Below are 25460 nucleotides of genomic sequence, written 5' to 3' on the forward strand. Positions count from 1 at the left end.
AAGATGAAGGGCAGGAAGCCAACCAAACGGAGAGGAGCCATCTAGGTGGCTCTCCCAGTGTGGACTACTTACGATATAATCACATAAAGACACCTGTTGAAAATCACATTCCTGGGGCTCACCTCAGAGCTAGTGAAAAATAGTATTTTAGGGGGTGAAGACTAGCAATATGAATCTTGAATAACCTTGCTAGGGAATTCTTGTATACACCACATGTAAAAACCATGGATTTAGGCAAGCACGAGTCTACGAGCTATAACTTGTCTTGCGTATGGGAATCTCTAAAAACAGTGGCAAGCCTCCATCATCCCTCTAAACCAGGGGTCTCCAACCTTGGCTAAACATTCAAGCCACCTGGCACGTCTGAAAATAAGCTGATGTCTGTGTCTGTCCTCAGAGATTCTGATAAAAATGGTCTCTTGGGGCGCCTGAGTGGCTCTGTCAGTTAAGGGTCTGACTGCGGATCAGGTCATGATCTCCCCGTTCATGAAGTTCGAGCCCCGTGTTGGGTTCTATGCTGACAGTTCAGGGCCTGGAGCCTGCTTCAGATTCTGGGTCTCCCTCTCTCTCTGCACCTCCCCCATTCATGCTCTGTGTCTCTCTCAAAGATAAATAAACCTTAAAAAAGAAAAAAAAAAAAGGTCTGAGGTGGGGCTTGAACATTGGGCAAGTTTTTAAAGTTCCCCATCTTTGGTGTGTGTACCATCAGTTCAACTGAGAAGGTCCCCGGAAACCTAGGGAATAAACCTTAGTTCTCAAAGCCGCCTTTTGCCTTCTGGCAGGAAGTGCTTTCCTTATGTGCGGCCCTGGGCTCCCATGGCAGCCATACCTGGCACCAGGATGGGCTCCGCTGTGATGACCACAGAGCACGGCACTAAGGACTTCATATAATTTTACCCTGGGCCATCACACAGCAGGCCATGCTGGACAGCTGTGTAACTTCTCACCTCCTACGGTGCATGGACCAGATTTACGAGCACACAACACCTTTACTTTCTTCACAAAAAGCTTGCCACCCCTCCGAAACCACAAGTAATTGTTACGTTTCACATTCATATGCTAAGGGGCCTTTTAACTACTAAATCATTTTTGGCCAAGCGAGTTTGGTGAATTATTTTTTTCCTTTGTCTTGAGAAATAATACCCAATCCTAGATTGATTTCCCTTCTTGACTCACAATGTTCTCAGTCAGTAACACTAAAATGAATACAGTGAGAGCTGCTAATGTTTTCTGAGCACTTACTCTGTACCAAGTACCATTCAAAGTTGTCTACGCTGATCCTGCCAGGCAAGTTCTTAGAAGAGGAAAAACATTATATGCTTCCTATGCATTCTCTTAATTCTGTCCCAAACCCCCCCAGAGACAGGGTCTATTATGCCATTTTACAGATGAAGAAAACAAGGCTCAGGTACACATGACTCTGGAAGAGGAGACGCAGGCATGGGACATGGGCAGATAGACTCCAGGGCCCGGCTCCGTGCTTGGTGCCTCCAGTGAAATCCCACTGGAAGGCCAGCATGCGCCTTCTCGCTGCAGATGCTCAGGGCTGTGTCCCATATCCCTGCCCAGCAAGATGCTCCAACCTACAGCCGTCCAGGTCAACCACCAAGCACCTGCCCCCATACTGTCACGCACCTCCCTAAGGAGCAGTGTTAGGACGATGCTTCCAAGTGGATCTCAGCACTCCGATCTCCCACCTCTTTTGTAAAAGGCGAAAACTGTCCATTATGTTGTGCCCACAGCACAACAGAGTCTCCTTCAGCACCTGCAGACACAGGCTGCCTCATAGTCCTGAGGAATATCATCCGTAACAGATCCTGACAAGGGCACCACTGGGAGCACGGTTCGGAAGCGGAGGAGGGAGAATAGTGTTCAAAGTCGGTACCTCATCTGAATGTTTGGTTTTTAACAGGAAAAAAACATTCCCCTGATTCAAAATTCAAAAGAGGCTGTGGAAGGTACTGAGGGAAGGTTGTCTCTGGCCCATCCCTGTCCAACCTCACTGCCCCCGCCACCCTCTGAGGGCTCCCACTTTACTTAGTTTCTTGGACATCCTTCTAACGTTTCTTCAGGCAAATACAAGTCAATGTCAACAAGGTTTCCAGCGTCTCCTTCTTTCTTACACAAAAGAGAACATACTCTATTCTGCATCTTGACTTTCTCTCGTGATGACACATATACCCTGGAGATCCCTCCACAGCGGAAAACGGAGCACACCCTCCCTCTTTCTTATGGGTTTCCTACACTCCAGCGTACAGATGGACCGTCATTTATTTAACTGGTCCCCTACCGATGGCCACCTGGGTTGTTGCTGGGCTTTGCTATCATAAATGGGATGAATTCCCAGCGGTGAGGTTGCTGGGCCAAACATATACCCATTTGTAACTTTCACAGAGAGTAAAATCTCCCCTGTGAGCCACACACAAGAGAAATAAAACAGGACTTCGACTGCAAAGAGAACTCACAGTCCCAGCTCTGCCGCTCACTCCCCTTGTGACCTTTGGCAAGCTGTGGCTCACGCCCCTCATCTGTAAAATGGGGTTAATTACAGAACCCGCCTCACATGCTGTGATGACGAGGACGTGATTTATTATCTCTAAAGCACCCAGAATGGAGTCAGGACCAAGGACATTATTTGTTGAGGGTTGATCACTGCTATTATCAACTCTCGGCCCAGCTAATTTCTGGGATGCGGCAAGGACAGGCACCTGCACTGTATCCCGAGCTTGCCAAGGCAGGAGACTGGGGTGCCACCATTGGAGGCTGGCAAAATGGTTGTGCAAAATTTTCACGAAGTTAATGTCCACATCCAGCTAGGCTTGTAGGTTAGAAACTGGTCCACTGGTGTCCCCGAGCTAGTGTCACTCAGGATGCTGACTCATGCAAAAGAAACTTGCAAGAGGCAGGTGAGGGAAACCAGAGGCCAGCATGTTAACTCACTGTGAGAACCATACACAACCACCGACCCCTCTCCCTGACTGAAGTCCTCGCTCCTGAAAGCAGGCTGTGTAAGAGGACAAGGCAAGGCCCAAAAGTTGTATGACTTGGTATCTCTTCTGAGAGCCTAACTCACCCGTCCATTCTGAAAATCCATTCATTCTCTCCATCCCCACTGCCTCCTCGGCCTCATACCTCAAGTGCAACAATGGCCTCCTAACCAGGCTCCCGGCCCTACCTCCGCCCTGCAGTCTAGTCTCAACAAGCAGCCACTAAAACAAATCCCGTCACAGGGCATCTGGGTGGCTCAGTCGGTTAAGTGTCCAACTTCGGCTCAGGTCAGGAGTCTCACGGCTCTGGAGTTCGAGCCCGGTGTCGGGCTCTCTGCTGTCAGCATGGAGCCCGCTTCAGATCCTCTGTCTCCCTCTCTCTCTGCCCCTCCCCCTTCTGTCTTAAAAATTAACAAGCATTAACAAACAAATCACATCACATTGCTTCTCTGCTTAACACCCCCCAGTGGTTCCTCAGAGTCAAAGCCCAAGCCCTTCCAATGACCTACAAGGCCCACCATGATCTCTGACCCATTCAGCTCCCATGCCACCACCCTGTACACCCCATTCCCAGCTACCCTGGCCTCTCCGTTCTCCAAACCTGTCAGTCACACTCCCACCCCAAGGCCTTTGCACCAGCGGTCCCTTGGCCTAATGTGGCCGAATCCCTTCCATACCCAGAGAGAATGTGGCTCATCTCTGCTCTCCTTCAAGCACTTGCTCAAATAGCAACTTCTAGCAGGGCCTCCTGTGACCACCCTATTTAAAACTGCAGTCTCCATCACCCCTCACCGATCTTCCTTCAATTCCCCTCACCTTGCTCTATTTTTTTGTTTTGTTTTCTCCAGAGAGCTGATCATCATGTAACACATAATTGGGTTTACTTCTTTTGCAAATACCCTTTCACTGAACATAAGCCCACAAAGGTGAGGACTTTTGTCTCTTATTACTGACACATCCTTTGTACTCAGCAGAGCTCCTGGGCCGACAGGTCGTTGCCCAACCAGGCCATCTCTTCTTGTAGTCCAGTTAGCTCCCACTCCCCTTTCTTCTGCGAACAGCATCACCTTTCTGCTTTTCGGTGCCCTGGATAATCTGCATACTCATCCTGCAGATACCATGAATAACTCCGAAACTAACCTGTGAACGAACCAGGCCAAGGAAATGGAATTCTGGAACTTTTTGTTTAATGACGGGATGAATCTCTTTCCTCATGCTGGGACTACTAGCAAAAGAACTGATACCACCTTGCAGAGTGAGAATGAAGTGAATCCTAGGCAAATTACTAGAAAATGCCAACACAACTGTTTGAGTTCCTGAATCCAGAAACCACCCCTGGGCTTTTCAGCATACAACAATAATAAATAACCCCCTATATAATAAATAACTAGTAGGAGTTAGATTCTCTATCATTTATTCCAGCCAATACATGTAGTCCCCGGTCTCCTGTGAAGACGACGGGGATCTCTGCTTGATATTTTGTTTTCTGACACATTAGATCGTTCTATGGGTTACAGATGAGACTTGTTGCTTGGGAGTCCACGGGTCCCTCCTTGGTAAAACAGCCAATGTCTCTGTTCTGGTCCACAAGGGGTTCAGTTCTCAGAAGGCAATTCCATGTGCTAGCTCTCCCAGGGCACCTCACTGCTGAACATCAAACATAGCCTTGAGAGCTGCATGGTTTGATGTCCTGGCCACTGACAACCACCGAGGAGCACAAATGCGTCCTACTTCTCCAGAGGAGCTCCAGGTTATTCTCTTCAGTCTAGATCATTCTGCCTGAGGTGAGGAGCACGGGATGAGGGGCAGCCGTGATGCTACAGTAAAGCTCACAAGAGCTGCAGTAGTCATTTGGGCAGGAGAGCACTGTGGCTTGGACTAAGGTGATCATAGTGAAGACAGATAAAAATGGATGAACTCAAGAGGGACTCAGGATACTGAAGAACCTCATATTGGATGAGACATAGGGCACAGGTTAAAAGACTCTCAGATCTCCAGCTTGGGCAATGGGACAGAGGATGCTGCCATATTCCCCAGGAGAGAAACCCACTGGGAGTCCTGGGCAGAGAAGCCATGCTCAGTTCTGACAAAGGGAGTTCCAGACGCCATAATAGGGCAACAGACAGGAGCTGGTTCACATAGGAAGTGTGCTTCCCAGTTCCCCCTGGCTTCACTCACTTGCTCTTCCAGCCTATCAGAAGGTTAGAAAACATGAAATTTAAGATTCTTTCAAAAATAGCATCCTTGTTAATGAGCAGAGGTGGGGAGTGGTCTGGTCTCCCTCATGTTCTACCCAACTACTTAAACCTCAAAAGAAATTAAAGCACTGCTACCATCCAGTCTTCCAACAAAACAGATGTCTTTTCTAGATCTAAGATGAACAGAACTAGAACTTACCAAATGTGTCAAGTATGTCGGTGATAAGGACAAATTTGCTTGGGTAGAATTGAATAACGCTTGTGTCCGAAAGCAGCTTTGAACACTAAAAAAAGAGAAGAGAAAAGGAAATTCACTCCATCGTGTCTGACTTGGTTGGAATGCTCCAGGACTGGAAAATTAATTTCTATAAACAACTGCAGATGCTTACCATGTGCCAAGCCCCATGCTAGACACTGGAGATATAATGATAAACAAAACCACTGTCCTTTTGACAAAGGAGGCCAGACTCTGCTCTCTACAGAGCCTCTTATGGAAAGACACCGTCACTTCCCTCCAAGAAAGCCACAGGACTGAGGAATCTCATCCAGAAGGATCTTTGCTCGTACAGCGAACTAGGGCCAGCATCAAAGTCACCAAGAGAAGTCAAGGACACCTCTCCCATCAGTGTCCTCACAGATGACTCCATCTTTGTTCCAACGGCTTTTCAGCACAGCCTCCTGTGGTTTATTTCACAATGGTCTTGATTCGTTAACATTCTCTTCTATGAAATGTTCCCATCAGTACATCTCCAGGGCTTCTAAAACTAGCATCTATTTTTTTTCCTTAATTGAAGTACAGTTGACACACAACGTACGTTAGTTTCAAGTGTACACTATATAAAAACATTGTGCTAAGCTCACTGAGAGTGTAGCCACCATCTGTCACCATAAAACAGTACCACTGACTACATTCCCTGTGCTGTACGTTTTATCCCCGTAACATCTATGATTTATCCTCACTTCCAAACTTCCCTCTAAAAGCACAGATGACAAGCTTCAGAGAGCACATGTTTGTCTGCAACTGTGATACTCAACACGGGGAACATTCCAGCTTTGCAGGGAATCACTCAGTCCCCATGTGATATCACTCATACCAAAGGGCCATCGGTACATACGGAACTCTTAATGGAAGACTGCAGCCACACAACGTGGCCCCAAGCACCCCAGATTAAGTCATCTTTTATGATCAAAAGCAAAATATCTATTTCTTCTTGGGAGAGTTGGGTGGCTCAATTGGTAGGTGTCCGACTTTGGCTCAGGTCATGATCTCACAGTTCATGGGTTCGGGCCCTGCATTGGGCTCAGTGCCAGCAGTGTAGAGTCTATTTAGGATTCTCTCTCTCTCCCTCCCTCTATGTCCTTTCCTCTCTCTTTCTCTCTCAAAAAACAAAAACCCACAACTATTTCTTCTTTGAAGAACTAAATGTAATGCCCTGAAATCTTTTCCAATTCACAAGTCCATGCAAACAACTAAACGCTTGACCTTCAGATACAAATACGTCACTTAAAAACAAAAGATATTTGAAGTGCCTGGGTGGCTCAGTCGGTTAAGTGTCTGACTTTGACTCAGATCATGATCTCGCAGTTCATGAGTTTGTGAACTCAGACTCTGTGCCGACAGTTTGGAGCCTGGAGCCTGCTTCAGATTCTCTGTCTCCCTCTCTTTCTGCCCCTCTCTTGCTCGCGCGGTATCTCTCTCTCAAAATAAATAAAGAAACATTATAAAGAAAAGACACTTGACATTTGGAATGAGTCCTTTAATATGCATTTCCAACATGCAGAGAATGGAAATAATGTGCAATCTATCAAAAGGTAGGCTGGCATGGGTTTTCAGGTTGGCGTGGTCACCCAATTTCTAAATTGTTAAATTCACCAAGTTTCTCCACAGCATTTGAGCCTAAAAATAAACACAGTGTCTAATGTGCAAAACAACCTCTTACAGCCCAAGTATTATGGGGGGGGGGGGGTGGGGGGGGGAGGGGCAGGAGGGCAGAAGGGTGAGGGGAATGTAAGGCGTTAAAACAATGGTGTTGACACCAAATGTGGCATTTGGATGTTCATAGAAATCCACTTCCTGAGGCCTCGCTTGCTGTTCGTCGCCCGCCCTTCAGGAAAGCTCCAGCTTAAACAACAGCCCCGCGAGATTTCAGGGCTTGCTTGGAAAAAGCAAACAACTCTGAATCCTAGAGACTGTTTATGATACACAGCCCTTGGTTCCTACGGGTGTGACATCTCCAGAGTTCCCACCCAGGGCTCCTCAGAGAGGAGTTGCGCCCAGCAGTGAGGTGAGAAGACACGATTCAAACAGAAGATTTCAAAGTAAACACAGCTGGGACTTCCCAACATCTGTGTGTGTGGAGTGCTCTCCCAGGCTGGTATCACAGAACAGACATTTTCCACAAGGGAACAGGAAGCAGAATTTCTTCAATCCACAGTTCAAGTCATAATGATGTCATAAATTGAAGTCCCCCCCTACCGCCTTTAAATCACTGTTTTGAAGATTCCAGTTTTGTTTAAAGCTTTGGTGCAGTTTCCTAAATAAAAATGAGGCAGCCCAAGGTGTTAAAAATACAGAGTCCCTGATCCATGTGAAACCTACTGGTCAAAACCTCCAGCTGAGGTGCCAGGTCATCGGCATTTTTGACAAAGGCTCCAGGTGACCGTTGCCGCAGAACCCAAAACGCACTGGGTGCATGAGATCCATAATCAGCAGCTAACTCTGCTAACTAAGCATTCTACAGCCTGTATGTTCTCAGCTTTGGAATCATCTGGGAGCTTTTAAAAATAATGGCACCTGGGTCCCAATCCCAGAGATTCTAATTAAGCTGGTCTGGGGGGCAGCTCAGACTCAGGACCTTTTTGAAGCCCCCAAGCGATTCTGACGTGCAGCTGAGGTAGAGAACCACCGAGGCAGACATTTCCTGAACAACTGACTGATAAATTACTCTGCCTGAAATACTTGCTATGGAACTTATCAGCACTGCTGGAAAAGTACTAAAATGGTGTTTTTCATTTGTTTCCAATTAGTAACATTCTACAAGGCCACTAGCAGTTTCTAGAATTCAGTTAGGAATTAGGCATATAAATACACACACACACACACACACACACCCCCAAATAACCAAAAACAAAAGGATAAAGATAACCGATAGCCGAATACTAAGAAAGGAAGACAGATCAAAGGAAGCAAGCAAACAAACTAATCAATCAGAGGACAATTACCACTGAGAATACGTGGGGAAAAAATCCAAACAATATAATGGAAAAATGAACAAGAGGAATCAATGAAAGCTACTTTCCAGGGAAGGAAACCCACATGGCCGATAAACAAGTAAAAAGATGCCTGATCTTATTATAATCAGGGAATTGCAAATTAAAACCACAATACAATGATTTTATTATCTCTTAAATTGGAAAAATTAAAATAGAAAGTCTGCTCACACCAAATGTTGGTAGGATGCTCAACAACACAGACTCCCACAATCCCACCGCTGCTACCAGTGCGTGCTGGCACAGCTATGCTGGAAAGTAATTCAGCGTTGTCTGATAAAGCTGAAGAGGCACACACACCCCACACCCACTCTCAGGTAAGGGCCCTCATCCCCAGAGAGGCCAGCAGGCATGTCCAAGACTGATCACAGCAGCATCGTTCATAACAACGAGAAAAGGGAAAAACCAGATACCCACCAATAGAAAGAGTGATACGTATTTTATGCATCAGTGGACTCATTACTGTTAGGTTGGCAAATCTCTCTCATCTACAAGGTCAACACAATCCCTACCAAAATCCCACAAGGTCTTTTTTTGGGGGGGGGCGGGGGGAGGGTGGGTAGAAATTGACAGGTTGATCCTCTAAATCACATGGAAATGCAAAGGACCCAGGATAGCCAAAACACATTTTTGGGGAAAAAAAAAAAAAAGGAAGAAGAAAAACCAATGTAAAAGACTTACACTGACCAGTTTCCAAAATTACCATAAAGCTACAGTAATCGAGACAGTGTGGTAATGGCATAAGGAGAGACTTACACAGATTTAAGGAATTAATTCAAGAACCCAGAAATAAACCCTTGCATTTACAGTCAGGTGACTTTTGATAAAGATGCCAAAATAATTCAATAGGGAAAAGACAGCCTTTTCAACAAATGTTGGCGAGAAAACCAGACATCTGCATGCAAAACAAATGAATCTAAGGGAGCCTGGGTGGCTCAGTCAGCGGAGCGTCAGACTTGATCATGCTGCTTAGCTCATTAGCTCAGGTCATGATCTCATGGTTCTTGAGTTCAAGCCCCACGCTGGGCTTTGCACTGAGTGGAGCCTGCTTTGAATTCTCTGTCCCCCGCCCCTCCTCCACTCACTCCCCCTCTCCAAAAAGAAACACTAAAATTAAAAAAAAAACAAAACAAAAAAACAAGTCTAGACCTTTATACTACACACAAAAATCACTTCAAAATGGGCCATAAACCTAGATGTAGGAGCTAAAACTATGAAGCTTCTAGAACAAAACATAGGAAAAAATTCTCACCACCTTGATTTAGACCAAGAGTTATTAGCTATTTACTCCAAAAGCATAAGTCAAAAGAGAGACTATTGATAAATTTGATTTTGTTAAAATTATAAACTCCTCCCCTTCAAAAGACACCACTGTGAAAATGAAGACAGGCCACAGACCAGGAGACACTTGATAAGGAACTTGTATCAAGGATACATAAAGAATTGTTACAACTCAACTAGAACATAACCTGATTTTTAAAATAGGCCAGTCTTATTAAGTACATTTTTCACTAACAGAGAGAAAAATGGCCAATGGGCATAGGAAAAGAGGCTTAACATCATCAGTCCACAGGGATTTCAAATTAATGCCACAAATGAGGTATCACTTTAGACCCACTGGGGTGGCTACAATCAAAATAACAGTAACACGGGTGCTGGACAAGATATAGAGGACCTGGAACCCACACACCAAGCTGGTAGGGATGCAAACAGAACAGCCGTTTGGAAAGCAGGTTGGCCATTTCTCAAAAAGTTAAACATACCCTTATCATAGGACTCAGCAATTGTACCCCTAGGAATCTACTCAAGAGAGATCAAAGCATAGGTCCATGCAAAGACTTCTATGCAAATGTTCACAGTAGCATCATTCATAATAGCCAGAGTAGAAATGACCTGTGTCCATCAACTTGTTAATGGTTAAGTAAAAATGTGGTCATTCAAGGGGCGCCTGGGTGGCTCAGTCAGTTGAGCGTCCGACTTCGGCTCAGGTCACGATCTCACGCTTTGTGGATTCGAGCCCCACGTCGGGCTCTGTGCTGACAACTCAGAGCTTGGAGCCTGCTTCAGATTCTGTGTCTCCCTCTCTCTGCCTTTCCTCTGCTCACACTCTGTCTCTGTGTCTCCCCAAAATAAATAAATGTTAAAAGAAAAAATTAAAAAAAAAAAAATGTGGTCATCCATACAATGGACTACTACTTAGCAACAAAAAGGTACAGGGTATCAATACAACAGCACGGACAAACCTCAAAAAACATTATGCTAAGTGGAAGAATCCAGAGGCGAAAGATTACACAAAGAATGATCCTGATACATGAAAGGTCTCCAAAAGGCAGTTTTATAGTCAGAAAGCAGACCAGTAGTTTTCTGGGGCTGGAAGTGACAGGGTCTGAGTGCAAACAGGCTTGAGAGAATTTGGGGGAGGGGGTATAAAAATGCTCTAAAACTGAGTTGTGTAAATACCTAAGTAACTGTTACTAAAAATCACTGAACTATATTCCAGTAAGACTACCACACAACACAATACTTTACTGCAGAGCAAATAAGGTGAACTGGGCTCATTTCTCTCTACCTGCCCCTTGACTCTCTTTTTTGGTTAAAAAAGTACTCTTTAAAGTATGCAAAGTAAAAGAGTTACTATTAACCAGATGTGGAGTTAATGAAACACTTTCATGGTTATTTTCTTTGAGAAGACATGAATTAAATCTTCTCCAGATGTCAAACTCTTGGAAGTCAAGTTCTCTATACTCCAGTCCTCTTGGGGAGATGTGGCCAATGAAAATATTTTGAAGAAGCGCTTATTAGTTTAGATATTTTCTTACTTGAGCCACTCAGCAAGCAACCCCCATCATGTGCATCCAGGATGAGAGGACTCTTCTTTGGGAGTATTTACTTTGTAAACTAACAACAGCGACTGCAGGGAAACGAGCCCAGGTTTGCAGGTCTTGAAACGCGCACACACACAAAACCACCTGCCACACAAAGTGTCATCTTTAAAGATTTCAAGCACTCAGTGTAAAGACTCCAGAGGAGAAAACAAAGGTCACATAGCCAAGATATGTTTTTTCCTTTTCTTTTTTTTTTTTTTTTATATTGCCATGATGTTGACCAAGAACAGGATTATCCTTTTGAACTAAAATGGCTGTTCAGAAATTCTTTGTGAACTCTGCTCTGAAACATAATGCACACATTAGTCCTTTTACAGTGTATTTCTCAGCATGTCTTGCCACGACAAGATGATCTGAAGGGTCAAGAAACAGAATAAGCTATTTTCCTTACAGAATCTGATCTTGTGACCCAAGAGTTGTCATGAATCAACAAATTCATCAACAAAGGGTTCAACAAATGTACGTCTCCTAACACTGTGAACATGTTTTGTCACGTGATTATGTAGAATGAGCCAGAAATGCATGTATCAGCGACACACAACCATTAATCCCAAAGATACAAAGGAAATTTGATCAAGGAAACCCAAGATAGTTGGTCAATCTTTAGTCTGTACAAATTGTGATTTGTGTCAGATGTACCAAGGCCACTGAACTGCACAATCCAGAGGGAATCATTAATTCTGTAATCCAAGCTGAATGTCCTGGAATGGTGCTCTATACAACCCGTGCAGCTGTACATGGTGGCCCTCAATAAAACATTCATAATCATGGCCTTTCACGGTAAGTATGTGAAAATGGAACAGGTTAAAAAAAGTAGGGTAACACCCTGAAGGCGGGCCTCTGAAAAACCCTAATTATCTACAAAAGAAGTTTTACATAGGAAATTCTGGGGGAAAAAGAAAAAAAAAAATCACTAGACCTGACCTGGATGACTATTTTTAGAGCCTTCACTTTCTGGTCCGAGGCCCATGCGTCCTTCAGAGACTGGTTGAGCTCCTCAATGCGGTTCACATAATCCTGTTGAGTCAAGTTCAACAGTTCTTTCTGGGATCCCTGTGGGCAGAAAGTAGGAAGGTGTCGACACAAAAGGAAAAACATTATTTGGTCACCAACCCCATGAATAATACTGAGTACTGACTGAGCTTCAGTATCTAAGTTTTCCTCACAACCCCCCCAGGACTGATAGTATTGTCCTGTGACGGAAGAGGTCCTCTGAGTTTTCTGCAAAGACGGACAGAGTGCAGGCAATGAGTTGGGCCTTGGAGCAAGTCAGACCTAAGTCAACCCCCTTGTTCACCCACTCACCATGTGATTCTGGGTGAGCAGCTCTCTTCCCAGAGCCTCATCTACACCAGGACAACAGGATCCACCACCTTATTTAATACTCATTGGGACCTACCGTGGACCAGGCATGGGCCACCATATGCTCGAGATACAAAGGTGAACAAAAAGACATTATTTCTGTGCTAACAGAGTTTAATGTACAAAGGATGAGATGGGTATTAATGAAAACTGAGGTAAAGGCTCCAGAGGAAACAATTCTATGCAGACCTATAGCATAGTTCACTGAATCTGAGGTGCCAATTATAAGAAGCACAATTCTTGGTGTACCACCAAGGAAGAAAAAAATACCCGTCACGGACATGCATCAATAAGAAACACAGCTCAATTTCAAGGATAGTCAAATGTGGGGGAAAGGCTTTCTCTCAGAAAGGAAGAAATATGGTAACAAAGGAATGGCCTCTAGACAGGTGGTCAAGAATGGTTTCCTGGAGGAAGTGATACTTGGGACAAATGCTCCATGGTGTGCGGGTGTTATCGGACAACGTGGAAAGTGGAGGGCAGGGGCTTTACCTAGACCAGGGAGAGTGCCTTCAGGGCAGAAAGGAGACCATATCAAAAAGCTGTGGTGAGGTCACCTGGGTACCTCAGTCAGTCAGCTGAATGTCTAACTCTTGATTTTGACTCAGGTCATGATACCAGGGTCGTGGGATCAAGCCCCTCATCAGGTTCTGTGCTGACATGGTGGAGCCTGCTTGGATTGTCTCCCCCTCTCTCTGTGCTCCTCCCCAAGTTGTGCACCCACACATTAAATAAGCATTAAAAAAAAAAATACTGGCATTCATTAAAAAAAAAAAAAAAAAAAAGCTCTGGCAGAAGAAAGGTAGACCATCCCAAGGATGAATTAAAAATAAACTTGAGGGGCGCCTGGGTGGCGCAGTCGGTTAAGCGTCCGACTTCAGCTCAGGTCACGATCTCGCGGTCCGTGAGTTCGAGCCCCGCGTCGGGCTCTGGGCTGATGGCTTGGAGCCTGGAGCCTGTTTCCGATTCTGTGTTTCCCTCTCTCTCTGCCCCGCCCCTGTTCATGCTCTGTCTCTCTCTGTCTCAAAAAATAAATAAAACGTTAAAAAAAATTAAAAAAAAAAAAAAAAAAAACTTGACACAGCCTTTGGCACGTGGTACCTGCTCATTAATCCTCGGCTACTGTTAAGATGCTATTTACAAAGTTCACAGGAGTGAGGGTCATGCTAACCCACATGAGACCAGGAACCAAATCTCCTTTCTATCAATCTTCCCTGGAATCCCAAGAACTCTTTACTAAGGAAATACATGTAGGATGTTCAGGAAATTTGGATTGATCCCAACTGGTCACTTGAACTACGAGACAGGGTCCTCCTTATCCCTTGGCAGTAGGAGGAGCCCCGTGACTAACTTGGGCGAATGGGCCATGAGCACAGCTGCCTGTGTCCCTTCTGGGCTGAGGCAGTGAAAAGTGACCCTTTTTCAGCTCCTACTGTGATGAACCTGGGAACCATCTGTTGAGATGGCAGCATTACATGATGATGGCGAGTCTGTTGCCTTCACAGGATGAGTAATATGAGGAAGAAATAAACTTGTGTTACATTAGGCCACTGAGATATGGAGGTTCACTTGTTACTGCAGTATCACCTAGCCTTGCCCTGACTAATACACCATGTTTGCTTGGAAGCCATGGGGCAGCCATCTGCTGCTATGAGCACGCAGAAGCAAGAAAATCCATCTGCAGGGGGAAAAATAAGATAGAGAACCAGAGAGGCAGTGACAAGAGGCTCCGCGGAAAAGAGAGAGGCAGAGGACAGTTGGTAGCCGTCTGGGTGATTCTTTAGCTCTTGGTTCCAGGCTGCTGTGCCCTTGGGTTCAGGGTAGTGCCCCCGTATCCTGCAACAGAGTCCCCATTTGCAACTTAAGCCAGCTCAAGTGACATTCAGATGGAAGAGCTTTGGTGAAAATGCTGAGCAAGTCCATTCGTACCAGCCAAGGTTGGCTGAGGATATGCAGACCAAGGCCCCCGGTCGCCCTAATTCAAAACGTGTCCTTTCCGAACTGAGGAATAGATGTGGACTAATAGACTTTGCTGGGCACCGAACTCTGGTCTCAGAGCCAGAAGGACCCTGAACCAAGGGCCAAGAGGCAGGACACCGCAGTGGCAACTGCCATCACACAGCCCTCTGAGGATTTCAAAACATCAGCACTGGGTCCACACACCTATGTTCTTTATCCCCATGTTACAGTCAGGGAAGCGGATATAGGAAGGGGGAAAGCCCAAGGGCACTCTACTAATAAGTGGTTGAGCTACAGCCTCTAGACTCAGGTTGAGCTGGTGAGGACACCAAGTAACTCGTGCAGAGCACATCCCACAGGTGCTGGCTGTTGGGTCTAGGCACTTCAGATACATTAAGTTACAACTCTAAGAAGCAGGTACTATGCAGCATCCTCATTCTACAGATAAGTAAACTCAGGCACAGAGCTGTTAAGCACCTTGCCCCAAATCACAGAACTGCCACATGGTAGAGCTGAGATTCAAACTCAGGCAGTCTGGCTCCAGAGTCTGTCTTACTCGCAATGTTATGCTGCCTCTCTAAACGCCATCCCAGAAGACGCAAACCCACCTGCCTCCGGGGGCCAGGCTAGTAGTGTTTATGAGTCAATCGGGAAAGGGAGGACTGTGTACCCTGGATGGCGCGTGCCCTGGTTAACTGCCAAAAGCTTCGAAGGTGGACTCACAATTATCAGGTGGAATTAAAAACAAAAAAAAATCTGACTTATATGTGAAACTTACCCATTTTTAAGAGTTGGCAAGTGAGTCACGTTTTTTGAAAGCGTGTTTTTTGAATGAGTCCTGGGGGCCACAGCAAGCCAGCAGAGCAGCGGTGTGCAGCTTCTGCACAAGGTAGGACCCTTATCTATGCAAGGCGGCTTCCCTAGGAGATGGCTCCCGCTGCATTTTACGTCAAATCCTGTCCCCCCACACGATCTGGGTTTGCTCAGGCATCACAGTGAGAAGACGCCTTCAGAAAACCAGCCCACGGCAACTCCTGTGAGCTCGGCCAACTGCACGGCTGGCACCTTTCCCTGATCAGCTGGGGCCTCAGGAGGAATGAGCACAATGTGCGGCTTGGGAATTAATCAAAGAGCAGCCACCAAGACGAATCTCACTTGGAAGAAGGAACGAAAGCATGATCCTCCCTGTGCTCAGCAAATGACTTGCTCACCTCCTCAAAGTCATCCAGCTCCTCCAGCCTGGTCCGAACCTTCTCTGACATGGCGGACGTGGCGGTCGCTTTGCCTAAACAGAATAGATTCATGTCACACAGAATGGATTTCTCAGACACCAACTCCCCCCCCAGGGAAAGGCATCTTTCACTCTACGCTTTGTTGTGAATAAAGAGGCCAGGGAACAATTTCATTACAGACAGCTCCACGATTTTGAAAACAACGTCCTTACATAACCAAAGTTCCACCAGAAACATTTTTGTTTAAAAGCTGCCCCCCTAGCTCGGTGGGGCCAGCCTCCATGGTTCCACTCCATTCGGTATTACAAACTTTTCCCTGCATCACTCGCTGGCTAAAGAAAGGCAGTCCAGAGGGGATGCCAAAAATCCATCATGTGATTGTTTTCTACCAACAAAAGGCCCTCTCAGGCTCGCACTCAGTGCAGGACCGAAGCACTCTGATACCACTACAACCACATCACTGTGTGCCCAGCACGAGGGCTTCAAAGGCCTCTCTTCAAGAAAACAGGGCTGGACACGCCTCCTTCCATCACCTGTCAGAGATGAAGGGACACCCTCTGGGCTGTGGGCCAACCACAGGGCGAGGCTATCTGTCCAGCTGGCTCTCCAGTGACTCTTATCTCAGAACCCTGTCCCCATCTGAAAGGGGCTTCTGTTCTAGCTCTGAGGTCCCCCTGCTCCCACCCACCAAACTCAGGAATGAAAGTTCATTCTTTTAAGGCACTAGCGTCTTAGATCTGTTGCGAACTCACCGATTTGTCTGGAATCAGCTGAGAGCAAGGCACAGTTATTTATTTGCTAAAAAAACAACTATTTAAGTTTCCCAGTACTGGTTTCTGTTTTTGTTTTTTTACCTCATTTCCACTTTTCCTCTTATTTTGAAATATGTACAGAAAGTGCACATATGTACATTTTAACAGATAATCATAACCTTTGTAACCACCACCTTGCTCATATACCGTCTTACTTCTTTTGTTAACCATTATCTTTAGTTCATGAATTTTACCCTGGTTGTTGCACAGAGCTGTTTCCCTGTTTATTATTTTCCACTGTGTTAATACAGCACAATGTACTTCTTATTCTGTTGACGGATGTCTGGGTTGTTTCCTGTTTGGGGCTACAGTAAATAACGCTGCTGTGAACATTTGTGTTTTCTGGTTTGTATACACATACATTTCTTCAGGGCAGCGGGCAGCGCTTCTCAAACTTTCAGAGGAGTCACTTACAGATGAATTAACACACACAGACTGATTTTTAGTAGGCCTGGCAGGGCCTGGGACTCTGCCTTACTAATGCAGCTGGCCCTTGGACCACACTTTAAGAAAAACAAGGGGACGCCTGGGTGGTTCAGTCAGTTGGGCATCCGACTTCAGCTCAGGTCATGATCTCACAGCTTGTGAGTTTGAGCCCCGCCTCGGGCTCTGTGCTGACAGCTCAGAGCCTGGAGCCTGCTTCAGATTCTGTGTCTCCCTCTCTTTCTGGCCCTCCCCCACCCACATTCTATCTCAAAACAAACAAACAAACAAAAAAACATGGATTTGGGTAGAGTTGGAAAAACACTCTCCCTAAAGGGTCAGATAGAAATATTTTACATTTATGGGGTGCCTGGGTGGCTCAGTTGGTTAAGCATCAGACTCTGGATATCGGCTCAGGTCATGATCTCACAATTCACGAGACTGAGCCCCGTGACCGGCTCTGTGCTGACAGCACAGAACTTGCTCGGGATTCTCTCTCTCCCTCTCTCTGCCCCTCCCCCACTTATTCATACCCATGCTCGCTCTCAAAATAAACTTCATAAATATTTTAGGTTTTGTGAGTCATGTGGTTTCTCTCACACCTACTCAACTCTGCCATTACAGCACAAAAGCAACCACAAACAATATGTAAGCAAACTGGCCTGGCTGTGTTCTAATAAAACTTTACTTCCAAACTTAAACAGGGGGCCAGATCTTGCCCTGCAGGATGTAGTTTGCTAATTTCTGATCTAGAGTATATCCTAGTAGAATTGTCGGGTCCAAGGGTTGGCCCAACTTCAATTTTAACAGATAACGCGAAAGTGCTCTTTACACGGTGGTTTTATCGTTTTAACCTCCTACTGGCAACATAAGCCTTCCTGCTGCTCTACGTTCCCACCAGCAAGCGATCTCATCCATCTTTCTGATCTCTCCAAACTGGTGGCTATGCAACAGTAGGATTTACTTTTTCACGGTTTGGGGTCAAAGTTATGGCCCTCACAAGGTGCTCCCACTCTCTTGATTACTCAGGTGCTGCCCCCACCTGCAGACAACGGGGGAGAGTCGCAGCTGCCATACTCGTGATTTGCACGTAAACCACAGCTATGCTCATCTGTACCCCGTGGGTACCTGAGCTGTGTCCATTGCCTCAGAATCGCTTAGGAGCCTCAAAACAAAACAAAACAAAAAAAACACCAATTCCTGGGTCCCATTCCTCAAGATACATTCAACAAGTAGAACAGGGCCCCATGGTCTTTATGTCTATAAAGGTTGCACAGCTAGTCTGAGGCACGCTGGTCAGAGCTTCTGACCGTGTATCCAGGCTGAAGAAACAGCACTGCCATGTTGCCGTGTCCAGGGACCCGTGGCCGGTAAGACTGTGGCTCCCATCCCTAGCGTGTCTGCCTTCTCACAAGGGATAAAGACTTAAAGCAAAGTAAACGATCTCTAAAAAGGAGAATTTTAACCATTCTACAGCTGCTGAGGAGGGGACGGGGAGCAGATGCTACTGCTCTGTCTAAATTCAAACAGTGAGCTCATGTTGTACTTTTAATAACTTTTGTCTTTTTCCCCCCATTCATCACATGAGTATGTATTTCAGTTCTGCTAAGTCTGTACACAATCTAGGAAGTAACAGCTTTAATGGAATTAAACACCAGTCTGGATACTGCAAACTTTTTTATACTAAAGGTAATGAGCCAATTCCCCATCAAGAGTAACAACAACCCAAACTCACCTTTCTCAGATCCCATAAACAGATTCTGCAGAGGCAAGTAACAATTTGTTAGTATTTTTTAAAACTTAATACCGTTTCTATGACAAAAAAAAACTTGTAAGATACTTAAATATTCAAGTTACACTAAGGCCACATGATCTGTTATTTTCCAGCAAAGCTACTTACTTATCCAAATGCAAAACAATGATTTCATCTAAGGAGGAAAACACAGCTCACCAAAAACTACCGAAGATTCAAATTTCCACTCAGCTCAGGACACTCAAAGTGAGCCAACAAAGAGCAAAATTTTGAGGACAACGGCGTCAGGAGGTAGCAGTTAGCTTACTCTACGTCAGGGCTTCACAATCTGGGCGCTACTGATGTTACGCGCAGGGAAACCCGGTTGTGTGGGGGCGGTCCTGTACATGGAGGGTGTTAGCAGCGCCTGCTCTCTACCCACTAGATTGCCAGCAACGCCTCCACAGTGCAACAACCAACACTGCCTCCAGACATTGCCATGTGTCCGCTGGGGGGTAAAATTACTCCTGGCTGCAAAATCACTGCTCTAAATTAACTCCGTGCATTCAGAAAATCAGAACCAAACTACCGGTCCAGCAACTCTGCCTGCACACTGCTCACCTAGCGCAAACCCTGAGAGGAAGTGGGGAGGAGAGGCGTCGTCACAGAGCCTTCCTGGTTGCCCCCCGAGTTCACCCCTTCCTCCATACTCACAGCCCTGATTTCTGATGGGCACATTTGTCGCATTTCCCAGCATCCCCTCCATCTGCATACGGCCCATGACGACCTTCAAGACAAATGCGGGTGTGTGGGTGGGGACACTGGGAGGACAAATGCGGCTGGGTGTATGGATGGGGACACTGGGAGGGGTCCTCATATGAGCGAGGGTGCATCCTACTTTCCCTTTTCCTCCTCCAACAACTTGGACGTGAGGTGACACTGAACACAGCAGGGCAGCAGGGCAGCAGGACAGGAAGAGTCAGACCCCTGATGACTCTGGAGCCGCCACACCAGCCTGAACTACCCACTTCTCAACTTCCTTTCAGTGCCAAGAGAGGAATGTCACTGTGGCATATGTCATCACGTTATCACGTCATCAGGGAGGGCTTGGGTCAGAAGCTCCCAGCTCTCGTCCTCAGTACCCCAGGCATTCCCCTGTTCTCCCTGGCCGGCTCAGCTCAGAGCCTTTCATCACGTGAGCAACCTGCCCCCACACATTGTCGGCCTCATCTCCCTCACATCCCCAGGCACAAGCCAACGACTTGGTCCAGAGGCCACCCGGTGAACTTGAGGCCATGGAAGAAAACTGGAGCCACAGGAAGAAGTAAACCTTCTTTGGGGCCTCAGTCTCCTCACTTCCCAACTCAAACCTCCCCAGAGATGGGCTCCAATTCTTTCTCTGAATGGTGCCAGATCCTGGATTCTTAACACATTTTTTTGAGAAACCAACCAGCACATTTGCTCCCAACTAACATGGACATAATGAGCCAAACTCACAGAGCCCAGGAGTTGGGCAACATTAGCTGTGATATTGTGATTTATAAGAAATATATATTGCGTCTTGATTCTGTTCCTGGCCCAGAAGCTCCTACTACCCTTGGAATGTCTTAAGCCCTCAGAGTGGTCAAGGAGACTTTGTTAAGTTAATCAAGTGACTTCTGGACACACCTAAGGATGGGGACTGGTTTCCAGGGGAAACAAACATTTGATTGCAGGGCTGGAACCCTCAGTGCCACTCCTGACCTCCAGGGAGGGGAGAGGGGGGCGGAAGATTGAATCAATCACGTCTATTTATTAAGGCCTCCCTAAGAACCTAAAAGGACTGGGTTCAGAGAGCTTCCTGACTGGTGAGACAGAATGTCCATGCCATCCAGCAGGACCCCAAACTCCAAGGGGACAGAAGGTCTTCTATTTAGAACCTCGCTCTCTGTCTCTCTTCAAGTGGATGTTGATTTGCAGCCTTTAATATCCTTGTAATCTTGTGAGTAAACGGATTTCCTGAGTTCTGTGAGCCACTTAGCAAATTGACCGAACCCAAGGAGGGGGTCATGGGAGTCTGACGCACAGCCAGACGGTCAGAAGCACAGGTGACAACATGGACTCACAGCGGACATGTGAAGTGGGAGAGAAGGTTGAGGGACTAGGCGCCTGACTTGCAGGAATGGACATGAGCTCCAGGGATCTGGGTGTCAGAACTGCGTTGAGCTGCAGGACACCCAGCCGGTGTCAGAGAATTGTTTGGCGTGGGGGGTGGGGAGATCCTGTACAGGCACCTGGGGGCAGAATCCTAACAAAAAGAAATCCCTACCAGATGGGAAGCAGGCCCTGGGAGAAGAGTGCGCTGGTACTCACGATAGACAGCTTCTCTGTGGTCGTGTACCGGGCAAGGATTTCTCCTCGTTTGCTGGCCCAGGGCTCAAAGTCTGATCCTACGATGGAGTTCTCATCTCGGTCTCGTCTCTTTCTAGAGCTGTCCTATGGAAAGGCAAGACAAGCTCTCAGCAGCAGTATCCTTTTCATCTTTAAAAAGAAAGTATAGGGACACCAGGGTGGCTCAGTTAAGCGTCTGACTTCAGCTCAGGTCATGATCTCATGGTTCGAGAGTCTGAGCCCCGCGTTGGGCTCTGTACTGACAGCTCAGAGCCTGGAGCTGCTTCAGATTCTGTCTCCCTCTCTCTCTATGCCCCTCCCTCACTCTCTCTCTTTCTCTCTCTCAAAAATAAATAAAATGCTAAAAAATTTTTTTGAAAACCACAAAGTATAGGGGCGCCTGGGTGGCTCAGTTAAGGTCTGACTCTTCATCTCAGTTCAGGTCATGATCTCCTGGTTCGTGAGTTTGAGCCCCCACATCAGGCTCTGTGCTGACAGTGCAGAGCCTGCTTGGGATTCTGTCTCTCCTTCTCTCCTGACCCTCTCCTGCTCACTCTCTCCCTCTCAAAATAAAAACAAACAAAAACTATAAGCAAACGCAACAGTTGATAACATGGCAGGGTAAAATTGATTATGTGCTAGGAAAGCAGAACTTAAATGTTCTCATCAAATTAAAAAAACGTAAATACGTGAGGCGATGGGTGTACTAACTCGATGAGGGAATGGTTTCACAGGTGCATACAAATACCAGGTCATTACGTTGACACTCTAAAAGTCTCACAATTTCCTCTGTCAATTTTATCTCATAAAGCTAAAGAAAAGGGGCGCCTGGGTGGCTCAGTTGGTTAAGCGTCTGACTCTTGGTTTCGGCTCAGGTCATGACCCCAGAGTTCTGGGTTCAGGTCCCACATCAGGCTCCGCGTTTATGGTGCAGAGCCAGCCTCGCATTCTATCTCCCTCTCTCTCTCCTTCTCTCCCTCAAAATAAATGGATAAACTTAAAGAAAAGCTAAAGAAAAGGAAGTATAAGCAAAGGCAGACAGTCCCCCAGTGCAGAATAAAATAGGTCTAAAGGTTTACTAGATAACATTTTTTCAGGCCAATTCACCCCAAAGGGCCAATAAACAGATCAAAAGACACTCAGGCTCACTGAGAATCAAGGAAAGGCAAACGATCATCTTTCAACCACCAAAATGGCAAAGTTACAATGACTGGTAATGTCCCAGCTGGCAAGGAGGCAGGACAACAGACACTCTGAAGTTCTGCTGGGGGTGGTATAAATGGTGAAGCCTTTTTGGAGAATGATTTGGGAGTAGCCATCAAAACCTTAAACACACATTGCCTAGCCCAGCGTTTAACTCTTCTACGTGAGAAATCAGCAGTTTGCTTACAGAATTACATAAAAATAAATGAAAAAAAAAAAAAGAATAATAAAGGGTGAAATTAAAATCAAGAATGAATTTTAAAATGCTTTAATAAAGAAAAGAAAAAGCTTCCAGGATCTGCACTAGCCTCTCACAAAGGGGGTGGGGGGGTGGGGAGAGGAGGGCTCCGTAAGGGGGACCCTGTGGGTGTCTGGATCCTGAAAACTGTCGCAACGACAATGTGGGATCTGTGCCATTTGGAAACAGAAAGGTGGGGGCACCCTGGGAGGCTCAGTCAGTTAAGCAACCGACTTAGGCTCAGGCCATGATCTCACAGCTCTTGAGTTCAAGCCCCGCATCCAGCTCTGTGGTGACAGCTTGGAGCCTGGAGCCTGCTTCAGATTCTGTGTCTCCCTCTCTCTCTGCCCCACCCGCACTTGTGCTCTTTCTCTCAAAATGAACAGATGTTAAAAAAAAAAAAAGAATTTTTTTTTTTTTTTTTTTTTTTAAACAAAAAGAAAAGCCGCCAGCTCTGCCCCCACAGGACTGACCACAAGCAGGGAGTGTTACCGGGGCTGCAGGGTCAGCCGTGGCCGCGAACATGGAGAGGGGGTCTGTCCCATCCAGCACGCTGCTCAGTGGGTCCACCACGGAGCTGGAAGACGAGGAGGACGTGGAGGAAGTGCTGCCTTTCCGGCTCACTTTCTTGGTCTTGGACTCTGTGACCTGTGGGGAAAACCCGAGCAGGTAAAGCGGGAATCTCCTATGACCTTCCCCCAACACTGTGTCTTCCCTCATTCCCTTAGTTGAAGTGACCATTGCTTTGTGGCAGGGACACTTACATTTTGTGACAAACCGAGAGGACTCGGAATCCCAGCTATGGAGGAAGGGAATAGAAGGTGGGATCGAACTGCACCCTGGTAGGGCCCTCTTACACAAAGCAGGTCCCCAGACAAGCAGCAGCCACATCACATGGAGCTCGTCAAAAAACACGGACTCTGGACCTCCACCTTGGATCTACTGCATCGGAAGCTGCGACTTAACACGATCTCCTTCCTTTTCGAAGAACTTCGAATGCTACATCCTGCTGAGCACTGAGGGACAGGTGGGGTGTCAGGGTGTGAAGCCATGTTTTTGTTCCACTGGCCCCCAACACTTTCTGACTTCAGATGACCAGATCAGGGGTGAACCCCTGAGCCAAGAAGATCCAACCAGTGTTTCTGCTGAAAATGCAGCACAAAATCCAGAAGGGCTGGCTGGGCTCCACTCTCCTCCTTAAACAAGGAAGCTCTGAAAACCCAGGGGCTGAGGGAAGTAATGGACACTCTGGGCATATCCACAGGAAGGCAGAGAAAACCCGTCTTCAGAGAGGACGGGATGTGATAGAATGAAAGAAAGGGCTGGATAAAAGAGAACTTGACCAGCCTTTGTCCTGGTTCTGGGAAAGGAGGGTCCGGCCCTTGGAGTGTCTGTCATTCACACGCCCCGCAGCCACACATGACTTGATGGTAACAAGACCAGCATGGGGGCTGGTCGTGAGAAAGACCACTCCTGTGAGCACAGTCAGGGGGTATCAGCCTGACCTTAGGGGAGGGAGGCTGGAGATGAGGTCCAGTCATGTAGCCAAGGAATCACTGCATCACGCTGTGTAATGAAACCCCAACACAAAGTGTGGACACACCAAAGCTCAGTGGAGCTTCCTGGCTGGTGGCTGCACCATGTGCCGGGAGGTGATACACTGTTCCATAGGCAGAGGGCAGAGAGCTCTGTCTTCAGGACGTTCCCGGGCCTCACCTACCTGTCTCTCATTTGGCTGCTCACTTGTATCCCTCATATAAAACTGTAAACACAGGGCTTCTGAGTTGTCTGAGCTCTCCTAGCACATTATCAAGCCTGAGGGGAAGTCTGGATTTGCAGACAGTTGATCAGCGGGTGGCCCGGGGTCCCCCAAATCTGCAGTGGGTGTCTGAAGCAAGGACTGCCTTTTTGAAGAGCTTGCCCTAAACCTGTAGGGTCTGACACCAACCCCGGATGATCTGGCAAAGGGCCTCCTATTGGTACACAATTGTCATTTTGTCTGCCTGGCATCTGACTCCCCTTCTCCCAGGCTTGGCAGTTGTTTTCTTTGGGAAAGCGGCCCTCCCCGACTCTCGGCTCCTACAGGCCTGGTTGGGGTGGAGGGGTTCTACCCCAACCCAGTCAGTCAGCACATTCCCTTCCCCGGGGCACCAGCCTGGGTCAGGGAGGGACACAGAACCAGAAAAGAGAAACTCCCTGCTCTCGTGTCACGAAAGCTGCAGGATGGAAGCCTGGAGCTGATGTGGCTGGTCTGTGTCCATGGGAGTGAGTTCTCAGATTGGAAACGACCCACTGGTGTCTCAGTTGTGACTCTACAAGCCCATAGGGCCTGGGGGGGAGGGGGAGGGCAGACACTCCAGCTGTGACCTCCTGCTTTATGCAATGGCCTCTGGGCATTCTAAGGTATGTGTCTGTCACCCTCACCCCCACCCGTGATGAGAGCCACACAGCTTCTATTATCTGCTGGTGAAACAGTGCTAACCCAGAAGAGAGGGACCATCTGTATCACTGGCCTGCTTTTCACTTTGCTTTTTAAATAACTCACACAGATGAAGACGCCATTCAGAACAGCATCTTCAGGACAGGCAAACTTAAGAAGGGGTTTCGTTTATATGCCCACATCAGGAGCAAAGGCATCACCCGCTCGTGACAACCTCGCAAATGTGAGAAAGGGCACAAGGAACATGACGGTGGGTGAGGTCAACGTCACAAAAACCAGGGCCTGGGAACAAAGTGGCCGATAGAAATGTGCAAAAGCAGCTCCGGCCGGCAAGTGGGAAAGACCCAGG

General features: G+C 46.9%; 1 protein-coding gene across 3 annotated transcripts in view; it reads right to left on the reverse strand.

Annotated features, from left to right (window-relative positions):
• VPS35L (VPS35 endosomal protein sorting factor like) overlaps positions 1–25460 on the reverse strand; it is a 117873-nt gene that overhangs the window by 81117 nt on the left and 11296 nt on the right. For 2 of the 3 annotated variants that reach the window (XM_047838328.1, XM_047838327.1), the window contains exons 3-8: positions 23164–23319; positions 21213–21335; positions 18864–18888; positions 15873–15946; positions 12265–12393; positions 5385–5469 (exon numbers count right to left, since the gene is read on the reverse strand). In XM_047838328.1, the coding sequence (XP_047694284.1) occupies positions 5385–5469; positions 12265–12393; positions 15873–15946; positions 18864–18888; positions 21213–21335; positions 23164–23319 (592 nt within the window). The remainder of the gene's footprint in view (positions 1–5384; positions 5470–12264; positions 12394–15872; positions 15947–18863; positions 18889–21212; positions 21336–23163; positions 23320–25460) is intronic. The other variant, XM_047838329.1, reaches the window with a different exon arrangement.

This window comes from Prionailurus viverrinus, chromosome E3 (genome assembly GCF_022837055.1).
Source record: "Prionailurus viverrinus isolate Anna chromosome E3, UM_Priviv_1.0, whole genome shotgun sequence".
Classification (NCBI taxonomy): domain Eukaryota; kingdom Metazoa; phylum Chordata; class Mammalia; order Carnivora; family Felidae; genus Prionailurus; species Prionailurus viverrinus.